Below are 22,331 nucleotides of genomic sequence, written 5' to 3'. Positions count from 1 at the left end.
AACTCTCTGGGACAAAAAAGAGGGAGACAAAGTGGAACGTCCTTTTATCACCCCTCTCTGGAGTCAGAGATGAAGACACATGCCCAGCAGCTTCCAGTTTATTTCATTTATTTATTTTTGAGACGGAGTTTCACTCTGTTGCCCAGGCTGGAGTGCAATGGCACGATCTCGGCTCACTGCAACTTCTGCCTACCAGGTCTCCTGCCTCAGCCTCCAGAGTAGCTGGGACTACAGGTGTGTGCCACCATGACCAGCTAATTTTTTTGTTGTATTTTTAGTAGAGACAGGGTTTCACCATGTTAGCCAGGATGGTCTCGATCTCCTGACCTGGTGATCCGCACACCTACAGGTGTGAGCCACGACGCCCAGCCCAGTTTATAATTTTTTAAAAATTTTCCTCACATCGAAACAGTGACAGCTTCCCTCCCTTTGTGGGGTCCCCAAACCAAGTATCTTCTCAGGAGAGCAGACACATGCCTCCACATAGTTCTGAGGTTCTGGGGACTCCACACTGTCAGCTGGGTTGGGGCCTCCCATGTAAGGGAGGCTGATGGCTCTCGAAGGTTTTTGTATCTGCATACAAAGGGTCAGAAAATTTCCTCGGCATTTGGGACCCTGGTGTTCTGTAGTTCCACCAGCCGCTGCACAGCCTCAGGCAAGCTCCACTCCCCAAGGAGACGATTATCTCGAGTCCGAATGTTCACTGTTCTCTTACTTTGCTCTTTCCGGCCAACCACTGCAGGAAGAGGCAGTTTGGGAACCTCAGGGCAAATCCATCCAATGGGATAGTTTCTTTTGCTCTGCAGAAACTTGAAAGACCTAAATCTTTAGGAAAGGTGGCAGCAGAGCCCAGAAATGGTTCACAGAAAGGACGCATTTAGCTGCGCCTGCAAAAGGCTAAATGGCCAGTCCCTGCTCATCCGGAGGAGATAAGGAAATGCTTTAGTCCCTGCAGGCCTTACTGCTTCTGGTCAGGAACCCCGGGGTCAGAGACATTAGAGTCAAGCAGAGAAAGACAAACACTGAGAACCCCACAGAGAGAAACTGTGTGTGTGTATCTGCAGTGGGGATTAGAGGAAGGGGAAGGTGGCAGGAGTGGTGTGGCCTTCACACTGCCCCACCTCCCCCCAACCATTTCTGACCCTTAGAACAGTTTCCTCTCATCAGTCCCACTCTGGCTCTTGGTGTCTATTAGGGCTGGATTCACAGACCGAGGGGACTCTGCTGAGGAAGACGAATGCAGGGGCTGACTGGGCAGTAGGGGAGGGAAAGGGGCCATATGCAAGTCCATGGGATTGCGGCACAGCCTGCTCTGGGTGCTCGTGGGGTAAGTAAAACTCAAGAATCAGGTCATCTGGCGGAGGAGTTTCTGCTCCTCGCCTTTGAGATAGAGCTCTGAACCGTGGAAAATGAAAAAATGGAGCATGGGCAGTGCCAGAATTTTCTCCCTAAGGCCTTTCTCCTCATCTCTTAGGGCTGACTCCATCTAGGTCCAGAATAAACAAGTATAATGAACACCGTATTAGCCCTCTCATCCCTTTCTCTCTGATGCTCCCTTGGTTAATTAACCTAACAGACACCAAGAGCTAGAGTGGAGTTAAAAACAGGAAAAAGATTTTGAGGGTCAGAAGTGGTTATGGGGAGGGCAGGGCAATGTGAAGGAACACAGGGCCTAAATGAGTCAGGTGTCCTGAATCCTGGCTCCTACCCGCTCAGGTAATGAACCCCAATTAACCCAAATATGCATTACCAAACTTGGTAAACTTAACAGCAAGAATGCAGATGGCAGGTGGGCGAACAGCCACACTGAGGTTCAGCTTACCAAACTGAAAATTGTAGTGGGCAAGCTGGGCCCGACGGATTCTCCGGCTCAGGGTCAGTCTGGAGTCCGCATCCAGGTCACAGACCAGTCCTGCAGCCTGCAGGCTCTGCTGTGTCTGCGACAGAGGTTTGGTGTCAGGAAGTCAATTTATTGGAAAGTTGAAGAACTAGAACAGTCTGATGCTCCTTTCCCTCAATTTCCCCATCTGCTCCTCCTTCCTCTGCCTCGGGGCTCTCCACTTCTCCCCAGCAACCTCTCCTCATTTCATCTCCACACTGAGACCTCCTTCCCATTCACCCCCAACCCCACAACTTTTCTGTCTGCCTCCTACTGGAAACAACCTCCCAATTATTTCCTCGACTTTGCCTCCTAGCCACTGCTCTACCCAAGCAGCTGCTCAACTTTGGTACCATCCATATCCTCAATTCTCTCTAGAAAGGAAAAATAAAACCGTGTACTCAATCCCATTTTTGTGCCCAGTGCTCTTTTGGCAGCTTTCAATATTTGTTAATTTGTTTAATTTTCATACATCTGTATAAGGTAATTAGTCATATTTTTGAGATACAGGATTTCCAGCATCTAGGACAGCAACCACTGCAGCCCGGTCTTCTGGCTCCAAGGGCTGTGCTCCTTCCTCCACCACCCATGCGGCCTCTTCCTGCCCACTGCCGGGCACCAGACTCTCTAGTAGGCCTGCTTCTGCCCCTTCCCTTCCCCCAACTCCTTACCTCCCTGGCATACTCCTCTTGCTCAGTCCCCACAGGGATGACCACCACCTGGAACGGGGACAGCCACAGTGGCCTGGTTGGGAAAGAACGATGACAAAATATTCACTCTGGGTCTGGCCAGAAGTGTGCTTGTATGGAGCAGATTTGAGGAGCAAAGAGGCTGGCATATGAAAGGGGACAGGGTCTGGAGCATAAACTATCTGGTTTGGGGCCAGAACAGAAATCCAGGGTCAGAGGTCTCACCATTTTCCCTTGCAGCTTTCTGCCAGCACTCCCAACAGTCTTTCCACAGAACCGAGCACGGCTCGGTGAATGAGGACTGGACGCTCCAGGGCACCCGCTTGCCTTGAAAGGAAAAAAAGGGCAAATTGTGTATCTAAGATCACTTTCCAGTTTTTAAGAAATATTCAGCTCTGGCAGGAGAGGGTGTGGAGGGTTTAGTTTTAGGGTCAAAGGCAGAGGGGGAGTTATAGACCTATTCCATGGGCTGTCAAGGGAAAAGAGGATAGGGCAAGGTTTTATACCCCTTGTACTGAAGGTCAAATCTCAGGGGCAGTTGGAAGTCAAGCTGAATTGTCCCACACTGATGTGGCCGGCCCAGGGCATCGTGGAGGTGCACATCAATCTACATGAAACAAATGGGAGGGCACGAGATAAGCCAGGAGCAGTATCCAGAACTATTATCCGTGCCATCCCACCCCTTAACCTACCCTCATCCTGGGCACTGAGTCGTGTGACCCAGCTCTATCATACACTACCCCTCCACTTCAGTCTACTCCATTCACTCTGGCAGCAGTTCTCAGCAGCTCCCTCCACTTAATAATGGATGGTATAATATTACCAGATGTCCACACCTTGACCTCTCAATTCCTTGAGCTTCTCATCTCAGCGATCTTCATCACCGCCCAAACTATGGCTACACCCTGTATCCTGTCATCTCCCCCAATGGCTGTGTCTCTGAAACAGTCCATCAAACACCCTACTCTGATTACTGTTTCTTGGTCAGCCAGCTCTGACAATTACTCTTTTTTTTTTGAGACACAGTCTCGTTCTGTCATCCTGGCAGGAGTGCAGTGGCATGATCTCAGCTCACTGCAGCTTCCGCCCCTCGGGTTCAAGCAAATCTCCTGCCTCAACCTCATGAGTAGCTGCGACTTCAGGTACTTGGCACCATGCTCAGCATTTTTTTTTTTTTTTTTTTTTTTTGAGATAGAGTCTTGCTCTGTTGCCAGGCGCCAGGCTGGAGTACAGTGGCACAATCTCGGCTCACTGCAATCTCTGCCTCCTGGGTTCAAGCAATTCTCCTGCCTCAGCCTCCCTAGTAGCTGGGATTACAGGCGCACGCCACCACGCCCAGCTAATTTTTGTATTCTTTAGTAGAGACGGGGTTTCACCATGTTGGCCAGGATGGTCTCGATCTCTTGACCTTGTGATCCGCCCACCTCGGCCTCCCAAAGTGCTGGAATTACAGGCGTGAGCCACCGTGCCCAGCCACTCAACTAACTTATATATATATATGTTGTTGTTTTTTTTTCAGTAGAGATGGGGTTTCACCATGTTGGCCAGGCTAGTCTCAAACACCTGATCTCAAGTGATCTGCCCACTTCAGCCTCCCAAAGTGCTGGGATTACAGGCGTGAGCCACCGTGCCCGGCCGCCCAGCTAACTTACATATATATGTTGTTTTTTTTCAGTAGAGATGGGGTTTCACCATGTTGGCCAGGCTAGTCTCACCTGATCTCAAGTGATCTGCCCACTTCAGCCTCCCAAAGTGCTGGGGTTACAGGTGTGAGCCACCACACTTGGTCATGACAGTTACTCCTATTACTGGTGCTTCAACCCGCAGGTTCTTTAACTCTTCTTTTTCTTTTCCATCCTCAGGCCCCTCCCACCTTTGTTTCTTTCCCCATGAAGCTGTACAATTTTCCTTAGTTCCTGTGTACCTACATCTGTGGCCCTGCAAGAGAACTGCTCAGTGCTGCCCAATACGTCACAAACCACACAGATGCAAAAACAGAGATTGATGCCACCATGGAAGTCAGTGTTTCGAGATTCAGCTGGTCCTTGGCTATTGCCAGTAATCCTTTGGGCTGCCCTAATAAGCTCTATGCTTTGTTCTCATGAATTTTCCAGCTGTTTGCTCTCTCTTTTTATAGCAGTATCTTAGCCAACAACGTATTAGATTGATTCAACATAATACACTTTGTGCACTTTATGACTGTTATCTCTGTAACCTTAAGCACATTGTTTAACCTCTCTAAATTTTGTTCTTAGTAATAAAGATATTTTATTTGCCTAGTATTATTGCTGAAATAAATCATAAGGCACAATTTCATTAATGTTAATATTTTCATTTACTAACTACTTATTGAAGCAGCTAAATAAATACCATATGCTGGAATAGACACTTAGGACACGAACATGAGTAATACACGTTACCTGAATAAAAGACCCCAGCACAGTGAACAGCAACTTTGAGTACTCAAAAGATTTTAGCCAGGCCAGGCGCAGTGGCTCACTCCTGTAATCCCAGCACTTTGGGAGGCCAAGGCAGGTGGATCACCTGAGGTCCGGAGTTAGAGACCAGCCTGGCCAATATGGAAAACCTCGTCTCTACTAAAAATACAAAAATTAGCTGGGTAGCAGGTGCCTGTAATCCCATCTACTCAGGACTTTGAGGCAGGAGAATCGCTTGAACCCAGGAGGTGGACGTTGTGGTGAGCTGAGATTGTGCCACTCCACTCCAGCCTGGGCAACAGAGTTAAACTCCGTCTCAAAAAAACCCAACCGAACAAAACAAAACAAAACAAAACAAAAATTAGCCAGGTGTGGTGGCACGTGCCTGTAGTCTCAGCTACTTGGGAGGCTGAGGCAAGAGGATAGCTTGAACCTGGGAGATGGAGGCTGCAGTGAATCAAGATCTGTCACGGCACTCCAGCCTGGCAACAGAGCAAGACTCTGTCTCAAAAAAAAAAAAAGAAAGAAAAAAAAGATTTTAGCAGTTTTTGATAACAGTTTTTGAGTAATTTCCTTTCTCTCCATAACTTCATTTTTATTCAGTTTTTTGAGACAGCGTTTCATTCTGTTACCTAGGCTGGAGTGCAGCGGCTTGATGATAGCTCATGCAGCCTCAAAATCCTAGGCTCAAGTGATCCTCCCACCTCAGCCTCCTGAGTAGCTGGGACCACAGGCATACACCGTTACACCCAGCTAATTTTTAAATTTGGTTTAATTTTTTTTGTAGGCCGGGCATGGTGGCTCACTCCTGTAATCCAAGCACTTTGGAGGCCAAGGCGGGTGGATCACCTGAGATCGGGAGTTCAAGACCAGCCTGACCAACATGGTGAAACCCCGTCTTTTAAAAAAAAAAAAAAAAATGTTTAGAGACAAGGTCTTACTACGTTGCCCAGGCTGGTCTCAAACTCCTGGATTCAGGTGATCCTCTCACCTTGGCCTCCCAAAGTGCTGGGATTACAGGAGTGTGCCACCTCGCCCAGCATTTTCTTCATATCATCAGTCCCCTCACCGACAACTCTCCTCCATTCTCATTTCAGCAAATGATCCTGACTGATTCCTGCCTCATGAAGAATTCAGATAATTGATACCATGGGACGGGAAAAGTCTCAACTTCCTGTCACCAGGCCTATAAACGTCCTTGCATTTGCCTTCAGCCTTTCCTTCTACCCTGGATACAATGGCAGTCATGATCCCTGATATGAAGGCTTCTCAATCCCACCTCAAACCTCTCCAGGAACTTCCCTTTACTAAAACTTTTTTTTACAAATTCAACTTCTCCCTCCAAGCAGGCTTCCTCTCATCATAGCATTTATTTTATTTTTCATTTTATTATTTTTTTTTGAGACAGAGTCTCGCTCTGTTGCCCAGGCTGGAGTGCAATGGCGTGATCTTGGCTCACTGCAACCTCCACCTCCTGGGTTCAAATGATTCTCTTGCCTCAGCCCCTTGAGTAGCTGGGATTACAGGCCCCCACTACCATGCTGGGCTAATTGTTGTATTTTTAATAGAGACAGGGTTTCACCATGTTGGTCTGGCGGTCTTGAACCTCTGACCTCAGGTGATCTACCTGCCTTGGCCTCCCAAAGTGCTGGGATTACAAGCATGAGCCACTGCGCCCAGCCTATTTTTATTTTTGGGGACGTCTTGCTCTGTCACTGAGGCTGGAATGCAGTGGCATGATCTTGGCTCACTGCAACTTCTGCCTCCCAGGTTCAGCGATTCTCCTGCCTCAGGTTCCCAAATAGCTGGGACTACAGGTGTGTACCACTTCACCCAGCCAGTTTTTGTATTTTTAGTAGAGAAGGGGTTTCGTCATGTTGGCCAGGCTGGTCTCGAACTCATGACCTCAAGTGATCTGCCTGCCTCAGCCTCCCAAAGTGCTGGGATTCCAGGCATGAGCCACCATACAGGCCTCATTTATTCACTTCTAACTCCACCCTCAGGCCCTACTTTACTGAAAATGGTCCTTTAAAATCCAGCAGCCTTTTTACTAAATCCAATGGACACTTTTCAGTCCTTTTTTTCCCAGACTTCTTTGTTTTTGAGACAAGGTCTCACTCTATCACCCAGGCTGGAATGCAGTGGGGCGTGATCTTGGCTCACTGCAGCCTCTACCTCCTGGGTTCAGGTGATTCTCCCATCTCAGCCTGCTGGGTAGCTGGGACCACAGGCATGAGCCACCGTGTCCAGCTAATTTTTTTTTGGTAGAGACAGGGTCTCCCTGTGTTGCCCAAAGTGGTCTGCCATGTGAGTTTTTATCCCTATCCCCAGCCTCTGCCTACACTGCTGCCTCCTGAAACACAGCTTTACCTGGCCAACACTCACCTTTCAGATTGGAAAGTGATTCCTGCGGAAACCTTTTATGACCCCCCCAAGTAATGCTAACCCCTGCTAATGTGCTCTCTTAGTACCTACACAGAACTAATCTCACAGCAGTGACATGGCCTATTTACCTTAAACAGCCCTCATTAGATTGCAAATGACAAGAGGGCAGAAAATATATTGGTCTTTTTTTTATATCCTACGTAAGTTTAAAGATACTTCTTTGTGGCCAGGCGCAGTGGCTCATGCCTGTAATCCCAGGACTTTGGGAGGCCAAGGCAGAAGGATTCCCTGAGGTCAGGAGTTCAAGACCAGTCTGGCCAACATGGTGAAATCCAATCTCTACTAAAAATAGAAAAAAAATTAGCCAGGCTAATTTTTATAATAGATAAAAAGAAAAATTTATTTAAAAATAAATAATAGATAAATTTATTTTTATCTATTATTCCAAAACAAAGCAAAAAATAAATAAATATAACACTGACCAGGGTCCCAAGCTTACCTTAGGCCCATAGAAGGCACCATCTCCAGAGTTGAGGTCCCAGGGTTCTCCAAATTCCTTCAGAGCTTGTTGAAGGACCTTTAGAAGGAATGAGACAGGAATACATCATCTTAGACTTCAAAAGGAACACATCCGGTCAGTCCCTAATAAATGATGCCTTCATCAGATGCCTCTATTGGAGAACCCTGGTTACTGTATTCCCCACTCCTTTTCACTAAAGAGTGGTTTATCTGCCTCTATTTCTCTACCTCCTACTCACCTGTTCAGCCTGATCCCAAAGGCAAGGGTCTCCCAGGAAGCCAGATGGCCGGGTGGACAGTGCCAGGTGGAAGGAGAAGCCAAGAACAGCATAAACGGAACGGAGGAAATCAAGACAGCTTTGGATCTCTGCTTCCAGCTGGGGGCAGGAAATAAGGGTGGGGGAGCTGTGAGCCAGCTAGGAATCTGGGATAGTGGCAGTTTGAGGCAAACAGAAGGTAAAAACAGAGAGGAAGCAGAAGCAAGCTAGGGGTAGAATGTAGCTGAATTATAGTACATACAGGGGACAACTGAAGATCAGGGGTTTGTGCAGGTTCATAGGGAGACAGGAAGGTGGTTTAGAAAAGCTTTGGTGAAGCCAGGGAAAGGCCACCTGATCTGTTCTACAGAAGATGTGAGCGTCATCCTGCTGGAAACACCGCAGTCGGGTCAGTCCACACAGACCACCAGAGGCTTCAGCCCGGTGTAGGGCCCCGAAGTCAGCTAGTCGCAAGGGCAGTTCCCGCCAGGATCTGGGCCGGTGGGCGAACATCAGGCTGAGGTTGGGGTGGGGAGGGGTCAGGGCCATAGGGAGGACCAGCCCCCAAAGACTGCTCTCCAACCCAATCTGCTTGCCTACTTTCTCTGCACCATCAGTTAAAGCCCTCTCCAGCCTCAGCATATCCTCGCACTGAGTCCTGTCAATCCCACTCACCACAGTCTGAGCCCTGCCTGGTTCAAAAGTGGATTTCTCAGTAAAACACTAACAGACATCATTTATTGTTGCCCTGTTCTGTGATGGTCACTGAACTGAAAGAGGAACCTTAGATAGCAACTTTAAGGAGACTGAAACCTAAAGAGGTAAAATGAGTTTCCCAAATTCACATGGTTAGCTACGGGGAAGATTCTAGACTCAAACCAGGTGTCCCAATACTCTTTCCAAAGTGCTTTCCTTTTTTTTGAGATGCAGTTTCCCTCTTGTTGCCCAGGCTGGAGTGCAGTGGCGTGATCTTGACTCACTGCAACCTCCGCCTCCTGTGTTCAAGCAGTTCTCCTGCCTCAGCCTCCCAAGTGGTTGGTATTACAGGCATGCACCATCATGCCCAGCTAATTTTGTATTTTTAGTAGAGACGGGGTTTCACCATTTTGGTCAGGCTGGTCTTGAACTCCCAACCTCAGGTGATCTGCCTGCCTCAGCCTCCCAAAGTGCTGGGATTACAGGCATGAGCCACTGCACCCTGCCCCAAGGTGCTTTCTATTATTTACTATTTAGCAACCTGATTGTAATCCTAGCTCCCAGCTCACCAGTGTGCAGGGCAGTTCATCGGCTTGAGGGCGAGTGTATCTGTGCTATGCCTGGTAGAGTCATCACTCTGGGAGCTGGCAGGCCTATCGGAGCCTGGAGGCTGCACAGCAAACATGTCTTCCTGATAATGCTCCCAATGCCCTGACTGTTCCCAGAGTTTCGTAGAAAACAGTGTGGGAGTTTTCACCTCGAAGAAACCACGGTGGGCATACTCAGCCTGGAGAGGAGGGTAGAGACATGGAAGGTCAGAATAACTGGAAGGAACAGGGGCAGAGCGTCAGCTGTGTGATCTTCCTGGGGCCTTAGGCTATGCTGATTGCAACCACAACCTATTAAATACCATGTCCTGTCTCTATGCTCCCCAACTGCAGACCACACAACTGTAGTATTAAAGGTCACCAGCACTTTTCAGTATTTATGTTTATGCTTCCAACCCTTGCCCCTTTTTTTTCTCTTCCAGACAGAGTCTCATTCTATCGCCCAGGCTGGAGTGCAGTGGCACAATCTCAGTTCACTGCAACCTCCGCCTCCTGAGTTCAAGTGATTCTCCTACCGCAGCCTCCCCAGTAGCTTGGACTACAGGTGCCACCACCATGCCCAGCTAATTTTTGGTAACTTTTTTACTAGAGATGGTTTTGGCATGTTGGCCAGGCTGGTCTCGAACTCCTGACCTCAGGTGATCTGCCTGCCTTGGCCTCCGAACGTGCTGGGATTACAGGTGTGAGCCACCGCGCCAGGCCCCAACCCCGCTCTTTTAACACGAACACCTTAGCTTCTTCTAGGCCCTCAGCCCTTCCCTGGTCTTCCTTCCTCTAGACCTGGGTCCCCTTACCCTGATAAACGCCACTAGTGCATTATACACCCTTGTCCCTCGTGGCAGGAAGAAGCAGCTCCCAGGGCTCAGTTCATGGAAGAAGAAGAGCTCCTGTTCCTGCAGTCAGAAATGGCAATATTGGGTCACTTCAAGGGCAAGGAGGTAGCTTTGGAACCCAGAAGAAACAACTGACAGAGGTGCTCAGGCTGTGTGACTGAATCTGCTCCCAACTCCATAATCAGGTTCTGTCATCTCTCTCACCTTCCACCCTTACCACCATCCCGCCCTATCTTGCCAATCTGTGTACCTTCCCAATGCGCCGGTGGTCTTGCAATTCTGCTTTCTCCCTCCATGCTTCCCAGGCCCTCAGCAATTCTGTTGTGGGGAAGGAAATCCCTGACACTCTCTGCAGCGTCTCTGGGGCCCCTGAAGACCTCCATAAGGATGACGAGTTCTGTGTGAAGACATAGGGAATCAAAGGAAAGATGAGGACTGAAGGCCCCTAACCTTTTCAAGCCTCATATGATACTCTCAGTGTTAAGCGTCACAGGTATGCCTCTTGACAACAATCCCGCCAGTAGGATGAACACCTCCATCCTCTAGACACCCTTCTTCTAGATTACAGTGTTGAAATTGCCTGACTCTTGATTCCTACATACATCTTGGTCAAGCCTAACCTTACCTTGCCATCACTTTTTCTCCCCATTCTCGGTACCCCTGTACTTAGTTCCTTCCCATTCCAATCAGTGACTGCTTAGGGGAGTAACCATAAGCTCCAGTCAAATGTCAGTCTATTCCTCCTATTATAATTATCCTATACAGCTGCTAGAAAAGTCAGTCTTCTATACCATATCCCATTCCTGGCCACATGAAATCCAAAAGCCTCTGCCTGCTCTCTCCTTTAACAGTACTAATGAGAAACAGCATATATGTATATTTTTTGAGACAGAGTCTCACTCTGCTGCCCAGGCTGGAGTGCAGTGGTGCAATCTTGGCTCACTGCAACCTCTGCCTAGGTTCAGGTGATTCTCCTGCCTTAGCCTCCCAAGTAGCTGGGACTATAGGGGCATGCCACCACGCCCAGCTGATTTTTTATTTTTAGTAGTGATGGGGTTTGATTATGTTGGCCAGGATGGTCTTAAATGCCTGAGCTCAAGTGATCCATCCATGTTGGTCTCCCAAAGTGTTGGGATTATGTGTGAACCACTGTACCCGGCCAATAGCCTATATTTTTTAGCACTTTTAAACTTTTCCTTTCTCCTACATTAGTTGGTTTTCATTATCTTTTTTCTTTTTTTTTGAGACGGAGTCTTGTTCCAGGGCCCAGGCTGGAGTGCAGTGGCGTGATCTTGGCTCACTGCAACCTCTGCCTACTGGGTTCAAGTGACTCTCCTGCCTCAATCTCCTAAGTAGCTGGGATTACAGGCGTGGCCCAGCACACCCAGCTAATTTTTGTATTTTCAGTAGAGATGGGGTTTCACTATGTTGCCCAGGCTGGTCTCGAACTCCTGACCTCAAATGATCCACCTGCCTTGGCATCCCCAAAGTGCTGGAATTACAGGTGTGAGCCACCATGCACGGCCTGGTTTTCATTATCTTTATGAGGTGAATTTACTGGTAGGACAAAAAGGAAATAATGGCCTTATTTTCTAGATAGGGAAAATAAGTAAGATTTACCCAAGGCCACCAGGTGCGGTGGCTCAGGCCTGTAATCCCAGCACTTTGGGAGGCTGAGGCAGGTGAATCATGAGGTCAAGAGATCGAGACCATCCTGGCTAATGTGAAACCGGGTCTCTACTAAAAATACAAAAGTTAGCTGGGTGTGGTGGCATGCACCTGTAGTCCAAGCTACTCAGGAGGCTGAGGCAGGAGAATCACTTAACCCAGGAGGTGGACGTTGCAATGAGCTGAGATCATGCCACTGCACTCCAGCCTGGTAATAGAGCTAGACACCACCTCAAAAAAAAAAAAAAAAAAAAAAAAAGTTTACCCAAGGTCACATATCTCATCCATGCCAAGTAAAGACTATATGCAGATGGCTAGCTTTTAAGTTCAGAGCTCTTTTTTTTTTTTAAATAGAGACAGGGTTTTGCCATGTTGGCCAGGATGGTCTTGAACTCCTGACCTCAAGTGATCCACCCATCTCAGTCTCCCAAAGTGCCGGGATTTCAGGCATGAGCCACCTAGCCCAGACAAAAACAGGAATGTTAACCTAACTCTGTCCCACAACTGACCGATAGCAGCTTCAGTCCTCCAATCTGTCCAGTATGCCGAAGGTGGGGGCCCCGGCAAAGGTCAACCAATGTGCCACATCTAGGAGAAAGAAGAGGCCAGTTAGTGATTTCCAGATTCTTCAGCTTCTAGCTTTCTTCCTCTCATGGTCTTTAGCTGACAGAAATAAGCGAAGAAAAAGGAACACTCCTACAGAGAGAGGATAATGGCAGATAAAAAATCCCCAGTCAGCAGTGGCTCACACCTGCAATCCCAGCACTTTCGGAGGCGGAGGTGGGTGGATCACCTAAGGTCAGGAGTTCAAGACCATCCTGGCCAACATGGTGAAACCCCATCTCTACTAAAAATACAAAAATTAGCTGGGCATCGTGGCACACGCCCGTAATCCCAGCTACTCAGGAGACTGAGGCAGGAGAATTGCTTGGACCACCAGGAGGCGGAAGTTACAGTAAGCCGAGATCGTGCCACTGCACTCCAGCCTGGTAGACAGAGCAAGACTTCATCTCAAAAAAAAAAAAAAAAAAAAAATTAATTCCCATTCCCATTTCTTTTTCTGGAGCAACACAAATTACCTTCTATCTTTCTTCCCTATAGCATTTCTGGCCTTCTTCAATGCTTCCCCACCTCTCCCTATTTGCCTTAATCTTGGCAACTCTTACCCATATACTGTTGCTGTTGGACCTGTCACTCTCTCCTCAATCAAGTGAAGCTTAAAGGGGTTATCCTGGAAAAAGGCAGAAGGGAGACTGAAGAAAAGTCTTTATTCTCACAAAGATGTCCTAGGAGAGCCACCTCTTCCCTCCATCCCACCTTGAACAACTGGCGAAGCTGATCCCGTGAAGCCTCTAGCCTCCGGAAGGGTTGAGCAGCAGCTGTAAGTTCTTGGCAAATCCGCTCCAAAACAGGCAGTTCTGAGCCCCGGACTGTCCTAAAAAGAGGAGAATTGGTTGGGTTGCATCCTATAAGGTGCATCAATCACCTGGGTGACAAACCTATGGGCTAGGGGGTAAGGTCCTGCCCTTCAGGAGAAATCTAGAGTTATAGGCAAAGACAGACAAACCGAGAGAAAACATAAATAGGAAATCAGGTAACAGATATTACAGCTGGAGAAAAAGTTCTATGCATGAAGTTAAAAGTTGAGTGCAGGAAATCTGGATAGACAAAGTTAGAACAGTAATGAAAGAGATGAAGTAAAACTTGAATTTATGAAAGTTAACAAGTAACAAGGTAAGTTGCTTTTTTTTTTTTCTGAGAGACGGTTTTGCTCTGTCACCCAGGCTGGGTACAGGGTAAGTGGTAAGATCATGGCTCACCACAGCCTCAACCTCCCAGCCTCAAGCAATCCTCCTACCTCAGCCTCCCAAGTAGCTGGGACTACAGGCACATGCCACCACACCAGCCAAGAAGGTAAATTTCAAGCAAAGTTAGAACAGGGACATGGACAAACGCAGAAGGAGGTACTAATGGCATAGTTGAGACCTAGAGAAACCCTCCTCCTCCAACTTCCTCCTCCAAATGGAACATGCCCAAGCCCCTGAAAGGGCCTCAGAAACCATCCCAGAATCATTCTTCTCATTCCTTTCATTACTCACCTCTCCTTTCCCAGAAAGAAGTCATGGTAAAAGCCATTTTCTGTACTTGGACCTTGGCAGAGAACAGCACCTAGGAATTGTTCAGCTGCTGCCCCCAGGACATGAGTGCTGGAGTGCCAGAACACCTGAGTTCACAAAAAAGGGGTTGACAGGTTCATAAACTTCTCCCTTAACCCCTAGATCTCTGATCTCTTCCTCACAAAAGTTGGTAGGAAAACTGGTATGGTTCTTCTAGGAATAACTACCACAAAATGGGGATCCTAAATTTTGGGAGCGACCACTAAAAAGTAACAAGCTTAAAAAAAAAAAAAAAAAGGCCAGGCACGGTGGCTCATACTGTAATCCCAACACTTTGGGAGGCCGAGGCAGGCAAATCATCTAAGGTTAGGAGTTCGAGACCAGTCTGGCCAACGTGGTAAAACCTCACCTCTACTGAAACATACAAAACTAGCCAGGTGTGGTGGCGTGCGCCTGTAGTCCCAGCTACTCAGGAGGCTGAGGCAGGAGAATTGCTTGAACCTGGGAGGTAGAGGTTGCAGTGAGCTGAGACTGGGCCACAGCACTCCAGCCTAGGTGACACGGTAAGACTCTGCCTCAAAAAAAAAAATACACTGAATAGAAAAGAAAGAAGGCCAGTATCTTTTCTTCTTTCAGTGCATAAAAGCCCCAGCCCCACCCCTCAGTCCTTGGTGCTTCCCAGTTCCAAAGCCTAGAAGTAGGAGGCCAGTCAGTCTTCTGCTGCTGTTCCTGTAAGCTTTTAGGGTTTCAGAATAAGCTATCTTCTTAAGACAGTGGTTCCTTCGGCCTCTGTTTGGTCTTTCAGTCCTTTTTTTTTTTTTAATCCCATAAATCTAGTGCGATACAACTATTCCTCTTGGATTTGGTCACTATTTATACATAGATGGCAGGAGAACTCTATTTTTCTGGATCCTAATAGGCAAGGTCTGCATTACATGAGCTGACACGAAGAAGACAAGGTGGGGGAGGTGACCAGGTTGAGTGCTCAGCTGTATAAGCCATGTTAGAATTGAATATACACTACAGATGACTTATAATCTATGTGCTCATGAGTGGAGGGGGCTGAATTTACATATTATCCTTTTGTTTTTCAACATACTATCTCTCTCCCTTTCACTAGCTCAAATGTTTGCTTAATAGATTGAAGCTGCCGGGCGCAGTGGCTCACGCCTGTAATCCCAGCACTTTGGGATGCCGAGATGGGTGGATCACGAGGTCAAGAGATCGAGACCATCCTGGTCAACATGGTGAAACCCTGTCTCTACTAAAAATACAAAAAATTAGCTGGGCATGGTGGCGCATGCCTGTAATCCCAGCTGCTCAGGAGGCTGAGGCAGGAGAATTGCCTGAACCCAGGAGGTGGAGGTTGCGGTGAGCGGAGATCACACCATTGCACTCCAGCCTGGGTAACAAGAGTGAAACTCCATCTCAAAAAAAAAAAAAAAAAAAATAGATCGAAGCTAAGTTAAAAACTTTTGCCATAAGTTTCCAGCTTAGCCAGGAACAGTCAGTCAAGACGGTCTGTGGTACGTCTCCCTCCCAACTGCAAATGGAGAAACTGAGGCAAAAGAATAAAATGTCAGAATTTCCTGCTTCAGTATCTCTTGGTTTAGTAGTCACTGTATTCCTGATAAGAAAGAAACTTACTGCTTTCCCTTCTGGGGAATCGAATGTCAGAAATCTGAGGTCGGAATCTGTCTCCAAGGGCCGCTCCAGATCATAAAGTTCTCCATTCACTTGAGCAGCCACTGCAGTATCTGCCAGTGTTGAACTTCAGCAGTGGGAGGTGGGGATGAAGAAAAAGACAGGGTTATAAGGCACAGAAAGGAAAATATCACATGTTCTGATTCCTATGGGAGCTTAAAAAGTTGATCTCACGGTGGTAGAGAATAGAGTGATAGTTACCAGAGGAAGGGAGGGATGGGGATGGGAGATTAAGAGGTTGGGTACAAAAATAGAGCTAGACAGAAGGAATACGGTCTAATGCTCCATAGCCGAGTACGGTGAATACAGTTAAAATAATTTATTGTATGTTTCAAAATAGCTAGAAGATTTGAAATGGTCCCAACTCAAAAGAAATGATAACCGTTTGGGGTAACAGATATGCTGAACACCCTGATTTGATCGTTACATATTGTATGCATGTATCTAAATATCACATGTACCCCATACATATGTTCAATTACTATGTGTCAATTATTAAAAAGTAAATTAATGATTTAAAAAAGACAGGGTTACAATCCACAGGGGGAAGAAAGTTGCCCATCTCTCAGCAACTGTAAACTTGCAAAGGTGAAATTAGTTACCAGAACAACAGAACCTTTCATTTCTTTCCCCAATGAAAGGGCAGAGACTCTGATGCAGAAACTAATACAGATAAAACAAATCTCAGGCCAGGTGTGATGGCTCATGCCTGTAATCCCAGGATTTTGGAAAGCTGAGATGGAAGGATCGCTTGAGCCCAGGAGTTCAAGACCAGCCTGGGTAACATGGAGAGACCCTGTCTCTATAAAACAACAACAGCCGGGCGCGGTGGCTCACGCCTGTAATCACAGCACTTTGGGAGGCCAAGGCGGGCAGATCACGAGGTCAGAAGATGGAGACCATCCTGCCCAACATGATGAAACCCGGTCTCTACTAAAATACAAAAAATTAGCCGGACGTGGTCGTGCATGCTGTAATCCCAGCTACTTGTGAGGCTGAAGCAGGGGAATCGCTTGAACCCGGGAGGCGGAGGTTGCAGTGAGCCAAGATTGCTCCACTGCACTCCAGCCTGGCGACAGACCGATATTCCGTCTCAAAAAAGAAAAAAAAAAAGAAAGAAAAACAACAACAAAAACTAACGACAACAAAAAAGAAAAACACATCCTCCGGAAAGGCTATCTTGATGGGGATGGGAAAGAAACAAGGAGATCAAGCTTTCTTCCCCTACTAAAGTGCAGAAAAAGTAAAGGGGCAGAAGGAAAATCCTGGTAGTTACAGGATGGGCCTGTTACCTGATCTGCCGGGCTAGTTGGTAGGGGGTTGTGTTCCATGCCACAGCATCAACTTTCTGGCCTCCAGGAAGTGATATCTTAATAGTCCGGGGTTCCTTCTGTGCCATGCTTGCTAATCTCTTTACCTGAGCAGCCCATAGCTCCTCAAAAAGGCCAAGCCGCTCTGCCAACCAGTGCGGAGGGGTCGACACAACTGCCTGGAGGGAAAGATATATTGACAGGTAACACCTGTAACATCACCCTTTCGTAGAATTGCGGATGATAGCACTATGGGATGTTTATGCCTTCGTCCGAATTCCTAGTCTTTAAAGGGACGGGTGATACAGGACCCTAGGCTGGGGGCCCTTCGAGCTTTACGCTCCCCAGACTGCTAACTCGAGAATTAGATCACGAGTTTAGCTATGAGGTAGCTCTGTCTGGGGACTCGGAGGACGAGGGAGAGGAGGAGTGGCGTGAGGCTGGGTTAACATAAAAATTTTTGGGCTTTGGCTGGGCTGGGTCTGATGCGGATCGGAACTTTGGGGGTACCTCACGCACCGTGTGCAGCCCGTAAGCCTGTAAACCTTGGAGCCGGAGCCGCTGCCACCTCTGATACATCCCCATGTTCCTTCATACCGGTGCCTACATCCTCAAGCAGCTTATCACCGCTTCTCCTCCACAAGTTTCCTCACTGGCTTCCGATCCAACAAAGTCCGTGTCTATTGGTTACTACAGTTGCCACTCTAGTCTGGCACCACCTCCAGGAACTCCGAAGAGGTACACCCCATACAGCACTAGCAGCGGAGTGAGTGGTTCCGGCTGACCGGAACACCAAAAATGTAACACACCCTCGCAATCCACAAACCCGTGGCGTTTCAGCTGAAACGCAAAAATAGCAATTAGGCGTCCTGTGGCTTTGAGGACAGGGGCAGGTGAACTTTTGGGGGAGAGAGTGGGAGTAAAACAGATAGGAAATGGTAGTAATTTCCCTTTAGCTATACATTTCCTTCCTTCCTTCCCGCCTATTTTCCTTCCTTCCTCTTTTTCTTTTTTTTCTTTCTATGCCCAGCTAATTTTTTTTTTTTTTTTTTTTTTTTTTTTTTTTAAGTAGAGACATAGTTTCACTGTGTTGGCCAGGCTGGTCTCGAACTCCTGACCTCAAATGATTCACCCACCTCGGCCACCCAAAGTGCTGGGCTTACAGGCGTGAGCCACCGCGCCCAGCATATACATTTTCTTTTACATGGTCCTTACAGCAAAGAGCAAAATTGTTAAGAGAATAGACTTGGATGGCCATACGCAGTCGCTCACGCCTGTAAGCCTAGCACTTTGGGAGGCTGAGGTGGGTGGATTGCATGAGGTCAGGAGTTAGAGACCAGCCTGGCCATCATGGTGAAACCCCATCTCTATAAAATATATATATATATATATATATATATATATATATATATATATAGCATAGACTTGGGAATCAGGCAGATCTAGTGTGAATTCTGGATCTGCCATTAACTAGGTAATTTTGGGGAAATTATTTAACTTCTCATATTTATTTATTGTTTAATAGAGATGGGGGTGGAGGGAATCTCACTATGTTGGCCAGGGTAGTCCCAAACTCGTGGCCTCAAGCAATACCCCCCTCTCACCACCCCTTACCCCCAGTCTCCCTAAATTCTGGGATTACAGGTGTGAGCCACCTCGCCCGATCTATTTCTCTAACCCTCAATTTTCTTAACTATAAAATGAAAATTGTGTTACTCCCAATTTTTGAGTAAATTTTCTAGTGCATCCCGTGGTTTTTGGTAATGGGCAAAAGCATCAAGAAGCTATCATGATAAATGAGTGTAACAGTTTCATTTTTAATTTTTGAGAAAGGTTCTCACCGTTGCCCAGGCTGGAGTGTAGGGGTACGATCATGGCTTATGAAGTCTCGACCTCCTGGCTCAACTGACTACCTCAGCCTCTGGAGTAGCTGGGACTACGGTAAATATAATCACTTTAAAGCTGGAGCAAAGAATCTGCAGAGGTCACTTTGAGTCCCTTTATACTCATGGTGCTTAATGGGGACTTTAGAGACCTTTTAACCTTTTTTTTTTTTTTTTTTTTTGAGATGGAGTCTCACTCTGTTGCCCGGGCTGGAGTGCAATGGTGCAATCTTGGCTCACTGCAACCTCTGACTCCTGGGTTCAAGCGACTCTCCTGCCTCAGCCTCCCAAGTAGATGGTATTACAGGCGCCTGCCACTATGCCCGGCTAATTTTTTGTATTTTTAGTAGAGATGGGGTTTCACCATGTTGGCCAGGCTGGTCTCAAACTCCTGACCTCATGATTTGCCCTCCTCAGCCTCCCAAAGTGCTGGGATTACAGGCGTGAGCTACCGCGCCTAGCAAAACCTTTAAATCTTACAGATGAGGAATGGAAGGTCAGAGAAGGTAAATGATTTAAGGTCAAACAGCAAGTGCTGATGCTGATTTCTGAATCCAAGCCTGGTTCTCTTTTACCACATCATGCCTTCCCTAGTTCGTTTACTTCCAGTATACTCCATCACCTCAGAAAGAGGTGCCTGATTAGAATTTTAGCTCTCCGATCCCTACATAAGCCCTTTGCCTCTAATTCCTATCCCAGCTCTCAACTTCCTTTATCCTTTTTCTTTCCTCTCCCTGATACATCTAGGACACAGGAGTAGGTAAATTTCATCAAATTTACTCAGTAAATATGGGAACATGGTCAGATTTGTAGTAAAGTAGGAAGGGAAACTGACTTGGGGGGTAGCCATCAGTCTGTCAGTAATTCCCATTAGTCCCCTCACCTGGAGGTGCGGATGGTTAGAGTTGGTTATGAAGTTTCAATGGTGATAGAAGCAAGGGTTGTAGAGGAAAAGGTGTCAGAAAAAGCGGTTTAATCAAGGTTTCCACAGAGGCCAGGTTTCCTGGGGATACGGTGATTTGAGTCACAAGCGCCACTCTGGATCTTGGGTCCATCTTATGGTTGTTAGACACCCTGAAATACAAACAGAAAGAGACAAGAGTGTGAGAGAGGAATATAACTTGTGTGTGTGTGTGTGGTTGGGAGAAGGTAGTTAAGAATTCTAAAATGGCCGAGGTGGGTGGATCACCTGAGGTCAGGAGTTCAAGACCAGCCTGGCCATCATGGTGAAACCTCATCTTTAAAAAAAAAAAAAAAAGAATTTTAAAATGGCATTCAGAAAGGGTGACAATAATTCAGAATTATTCTTATGCCTCTGCACAAAAATGGGAAAGGTGTTATATTGCAGGCAACAAAATGGTAGGTGCTCGATAATTATTGAATCAAGTATGTACCAATCATGGTATTGATTTGATGCTCCAAGGGAAACAGACACTGACATTAAATGTCCCTTTAATCATTCTACCTTGTCCTCATTGTTAGGACAGTAAAGGGATGGTAAAATAACTAGGCTATCCTGAGACGGTAACTCCCTATGCTCTCCCTCATTTACTGACTGCTTACTGTGTGCAATTGGGTGAGCTGGGTGCTGAGGGGATGCGATCAATCAACTACCACATCATTAATCAACTACCACATCATCAATCAATCAACGACCACATCATCACCTATGTAACTTGTGTTGCAGAGGAGGACGGAAGGAATGTTGAGTTATTCCATCTCACCCCCTGTAAAAAGTAAGCAAGCAAGTAAGCAAGCAAGTGCAAGAGCAAGTTAAAACCAATTCATGAGTTACTGGTTCTTCTACAACTTCAGACTTGTGGCTAGCATATGCCTCAGTCTTGGGGAATTTTAATTCATTAGTCAGCCTAGGAAACATCTATTTTTTTTTTTAGATGGAGTCTCTCTCGCTCTGTTGCCCAGGCTGAGTGCAGTGGTGCAATCTCGGCTCATCACAACCTCTGCCTCCTGGGTTCAAGCGATTCTACTGCCTCAGCCTCCCCAGTAGCTGGGATTAGAGGCGCACACAACCACACCCGGTTTTTTTTTTTTTTTTTTGAGACGGAGTTTCACTCTTGTTGCCCAGGCTGGAGTGCAGTGGCGCGATCTCGGCTCACTGCAACCTCCGACTCCTGGGTTCAAGCAATGCCCCTGCCTCAGCCTCCCGAGTAGCTGGGATTACAGGTTAGCCTGCCACAACGCCCGGCTAATTTTTTGTATTTTTAGTAGAGATGGGGTTTCACCATGTTGGCCAGGCTGGTCTTGAACTCCTAACCTCATGATCTGACTGCCTTGGCCTCCCAAAATGTTAGGATTGCAGGCATGAGCCACTGCACCCAGCCTGAAACATGTATTTTTTTTTTTTTTTTTTTTTTGAGACAGAGTCTTGCTCTGTCACCAGGCTGGAGTGCAGTGGCACGATCCCGGCTCACTGCAACTTCTGTTTTTCGGCTTCACACAATTCTCTTGCCTCAGCCTCCCGAGTAGCTGGGACTACAGGCACGGACCACCATGCCTGGCTAATTTTTTTCTATTTTCAGTAGAGACGGGGTTTCACCATGTTGGCCAGGATGGTCTCGATCTTTTGACCTTATGATCCGCCTGCCTCGGCCTCCCAAAGTGCTGGGATTACAGGTGTAAGCCACTGCGCCCGCCGAAACATCTATTCTTAAAACCTCTGTTGTTGCCCCTCCACCCCAGAATACTACTGAACACCCAGTGCTCTGCCTTCACTATCTCACTTAATTCCTAAAACAACTACGTCAAATAGTAGCTTTTCTTTTTTTTCTTTTATTTATTTTTTTAAATTTATTTATTTTATTAGAGATGGGGGTGTCACTATGTTGGCCAGGCTGGTCTCGAACCCCTGACCTCAGGTGATCCACCCATCTCGGCCTCTCAAAGTGCTGGGATTACAGGCGTGAGCCACCACTCCCAGCCAATAGTAGCTTTTTAAAATACTCCCTTTAAAACAAGAAAATGATCCTCAAAGAAGGAAAGCCCCCAGCCTATCTGAATGCAAAGCACTTGTTGTTTATGCTATGCTATGCTGCGTCTCAGGAACTAGATTAGTCATAATGTGTCAGGTTATAAGATTCTGATACTTGTGGCCAAATAGGCCTTTAATATAGGGTAAAAGAGGTAGGTACAATAGAAAGCCAAGAAAAGAGGTGTCTTTCAACTTTTCTCTACCAGATTAAGGTTAAGAAAAAAAGCCTGGACAACATAGTGAGACCCCTGTCTCTACGCAAAATAAAACATTAGCTGGGCATGGTGGTGTGTGCCTTGGGAGGCTAAGGTGGGATGATTGCTTGAGCCCAGGAGATCCAGTGCAGTGAGCTGTGA

General features: G+C 47.0%; 1 protein-coding gene across 1 annotated transcript; it reads right to left on the bottom strand.

Moving 5' to 3' along the window:
* Positions 1 to 91: 91 nt before the first annotated feature.
* TARS2 (threonyl-tRNA synthetase 2, mitochondrial) lies at positions 92 to 17,756 on the bottom strand. Its single transcript, XM_012462588.2, has 18 exons — positions 17,623 to 17,756; positions 17,086 to 17,282; positions 15,737 to 15,860; positions 14,072 to 14,196; positions 13,290 to 13,407; positions 13,139 to 13,203; positions 12,482 to 12,560; positions 10,555 to 10,701; positions 10,266 to 10,364; positions 9,433 to 9,650; positions 8,522 to 8,684; positions 8,150 to 8,287; positions 7,891 to 7,968; positions 3,075 to 3,175; positions 2,794 to 2,895; positions 2,551 to 2,623; positions 1,823 to 1,937; positions 92 to 736 (listed from the first exon to the last, which is right to left on the bottom strand). The coding sequence occupies exons 1-18, from the start codon at positions 17,686 to 17,688 to the stop codon at positions 588 to 590; spliced, it is 2,157 nt and encodes a 718-aa protein (XP_012318011.1). The 5' UTR covers positions 17,689 to 17,756; the 3' UTR covers positions 92 to 587.
* Between the last annotated feature and the right edge of the window lie 4,575 nt (positions 17,757 to 22,331).

This window comes from Aotus nancymaae, unplaced genomic scaffold (assembly GCF_030222135.1).
Source record: "Aotus nancymaae isolate 86718 unplaced genomic scaffold, 86718_ANA_hifiasm-v0.15.2.pri h1tg000108l, whole genome shotgun sequence".
Taxonomy (NCBI): domain Eukaryota; kingdom Metazoa; phylum Chordata; class Mammalia; order Primates; family Aotidae; genus Aotus; species Aotus nancymaae.
Note: the sequence above shows the minus strand (reverse complement) of the source record. Positions and strands in the feature narration are given on the sequence as shown.

Excerpts from the sequence above, each read along its gene's own strand:
- TARS2 (XM_012462588.2), bottom strand. The coding sequence starts at position 17,688 with ATGGGGATGTATCAGAGGTGGCAGCGGCTCCGGCTCCAAGGTTTACAG. Across the intron at positions 13,408-14,071 it reads TTCTTTCTGGGAAAGGAGAG|GACAGTCCGGGGCTCAGAAC; the intron begins GTGAGTAATGAA and ends TCCTCTTTTTAG. Across the intron at positions 3,176-7,890 it reads GTGCCTTCTATGGGCCTAAG|ATTGATGTGCACCTCCACGA; the intron begins GTAAGCTTGGGA and ends TGTTTCATGTAG.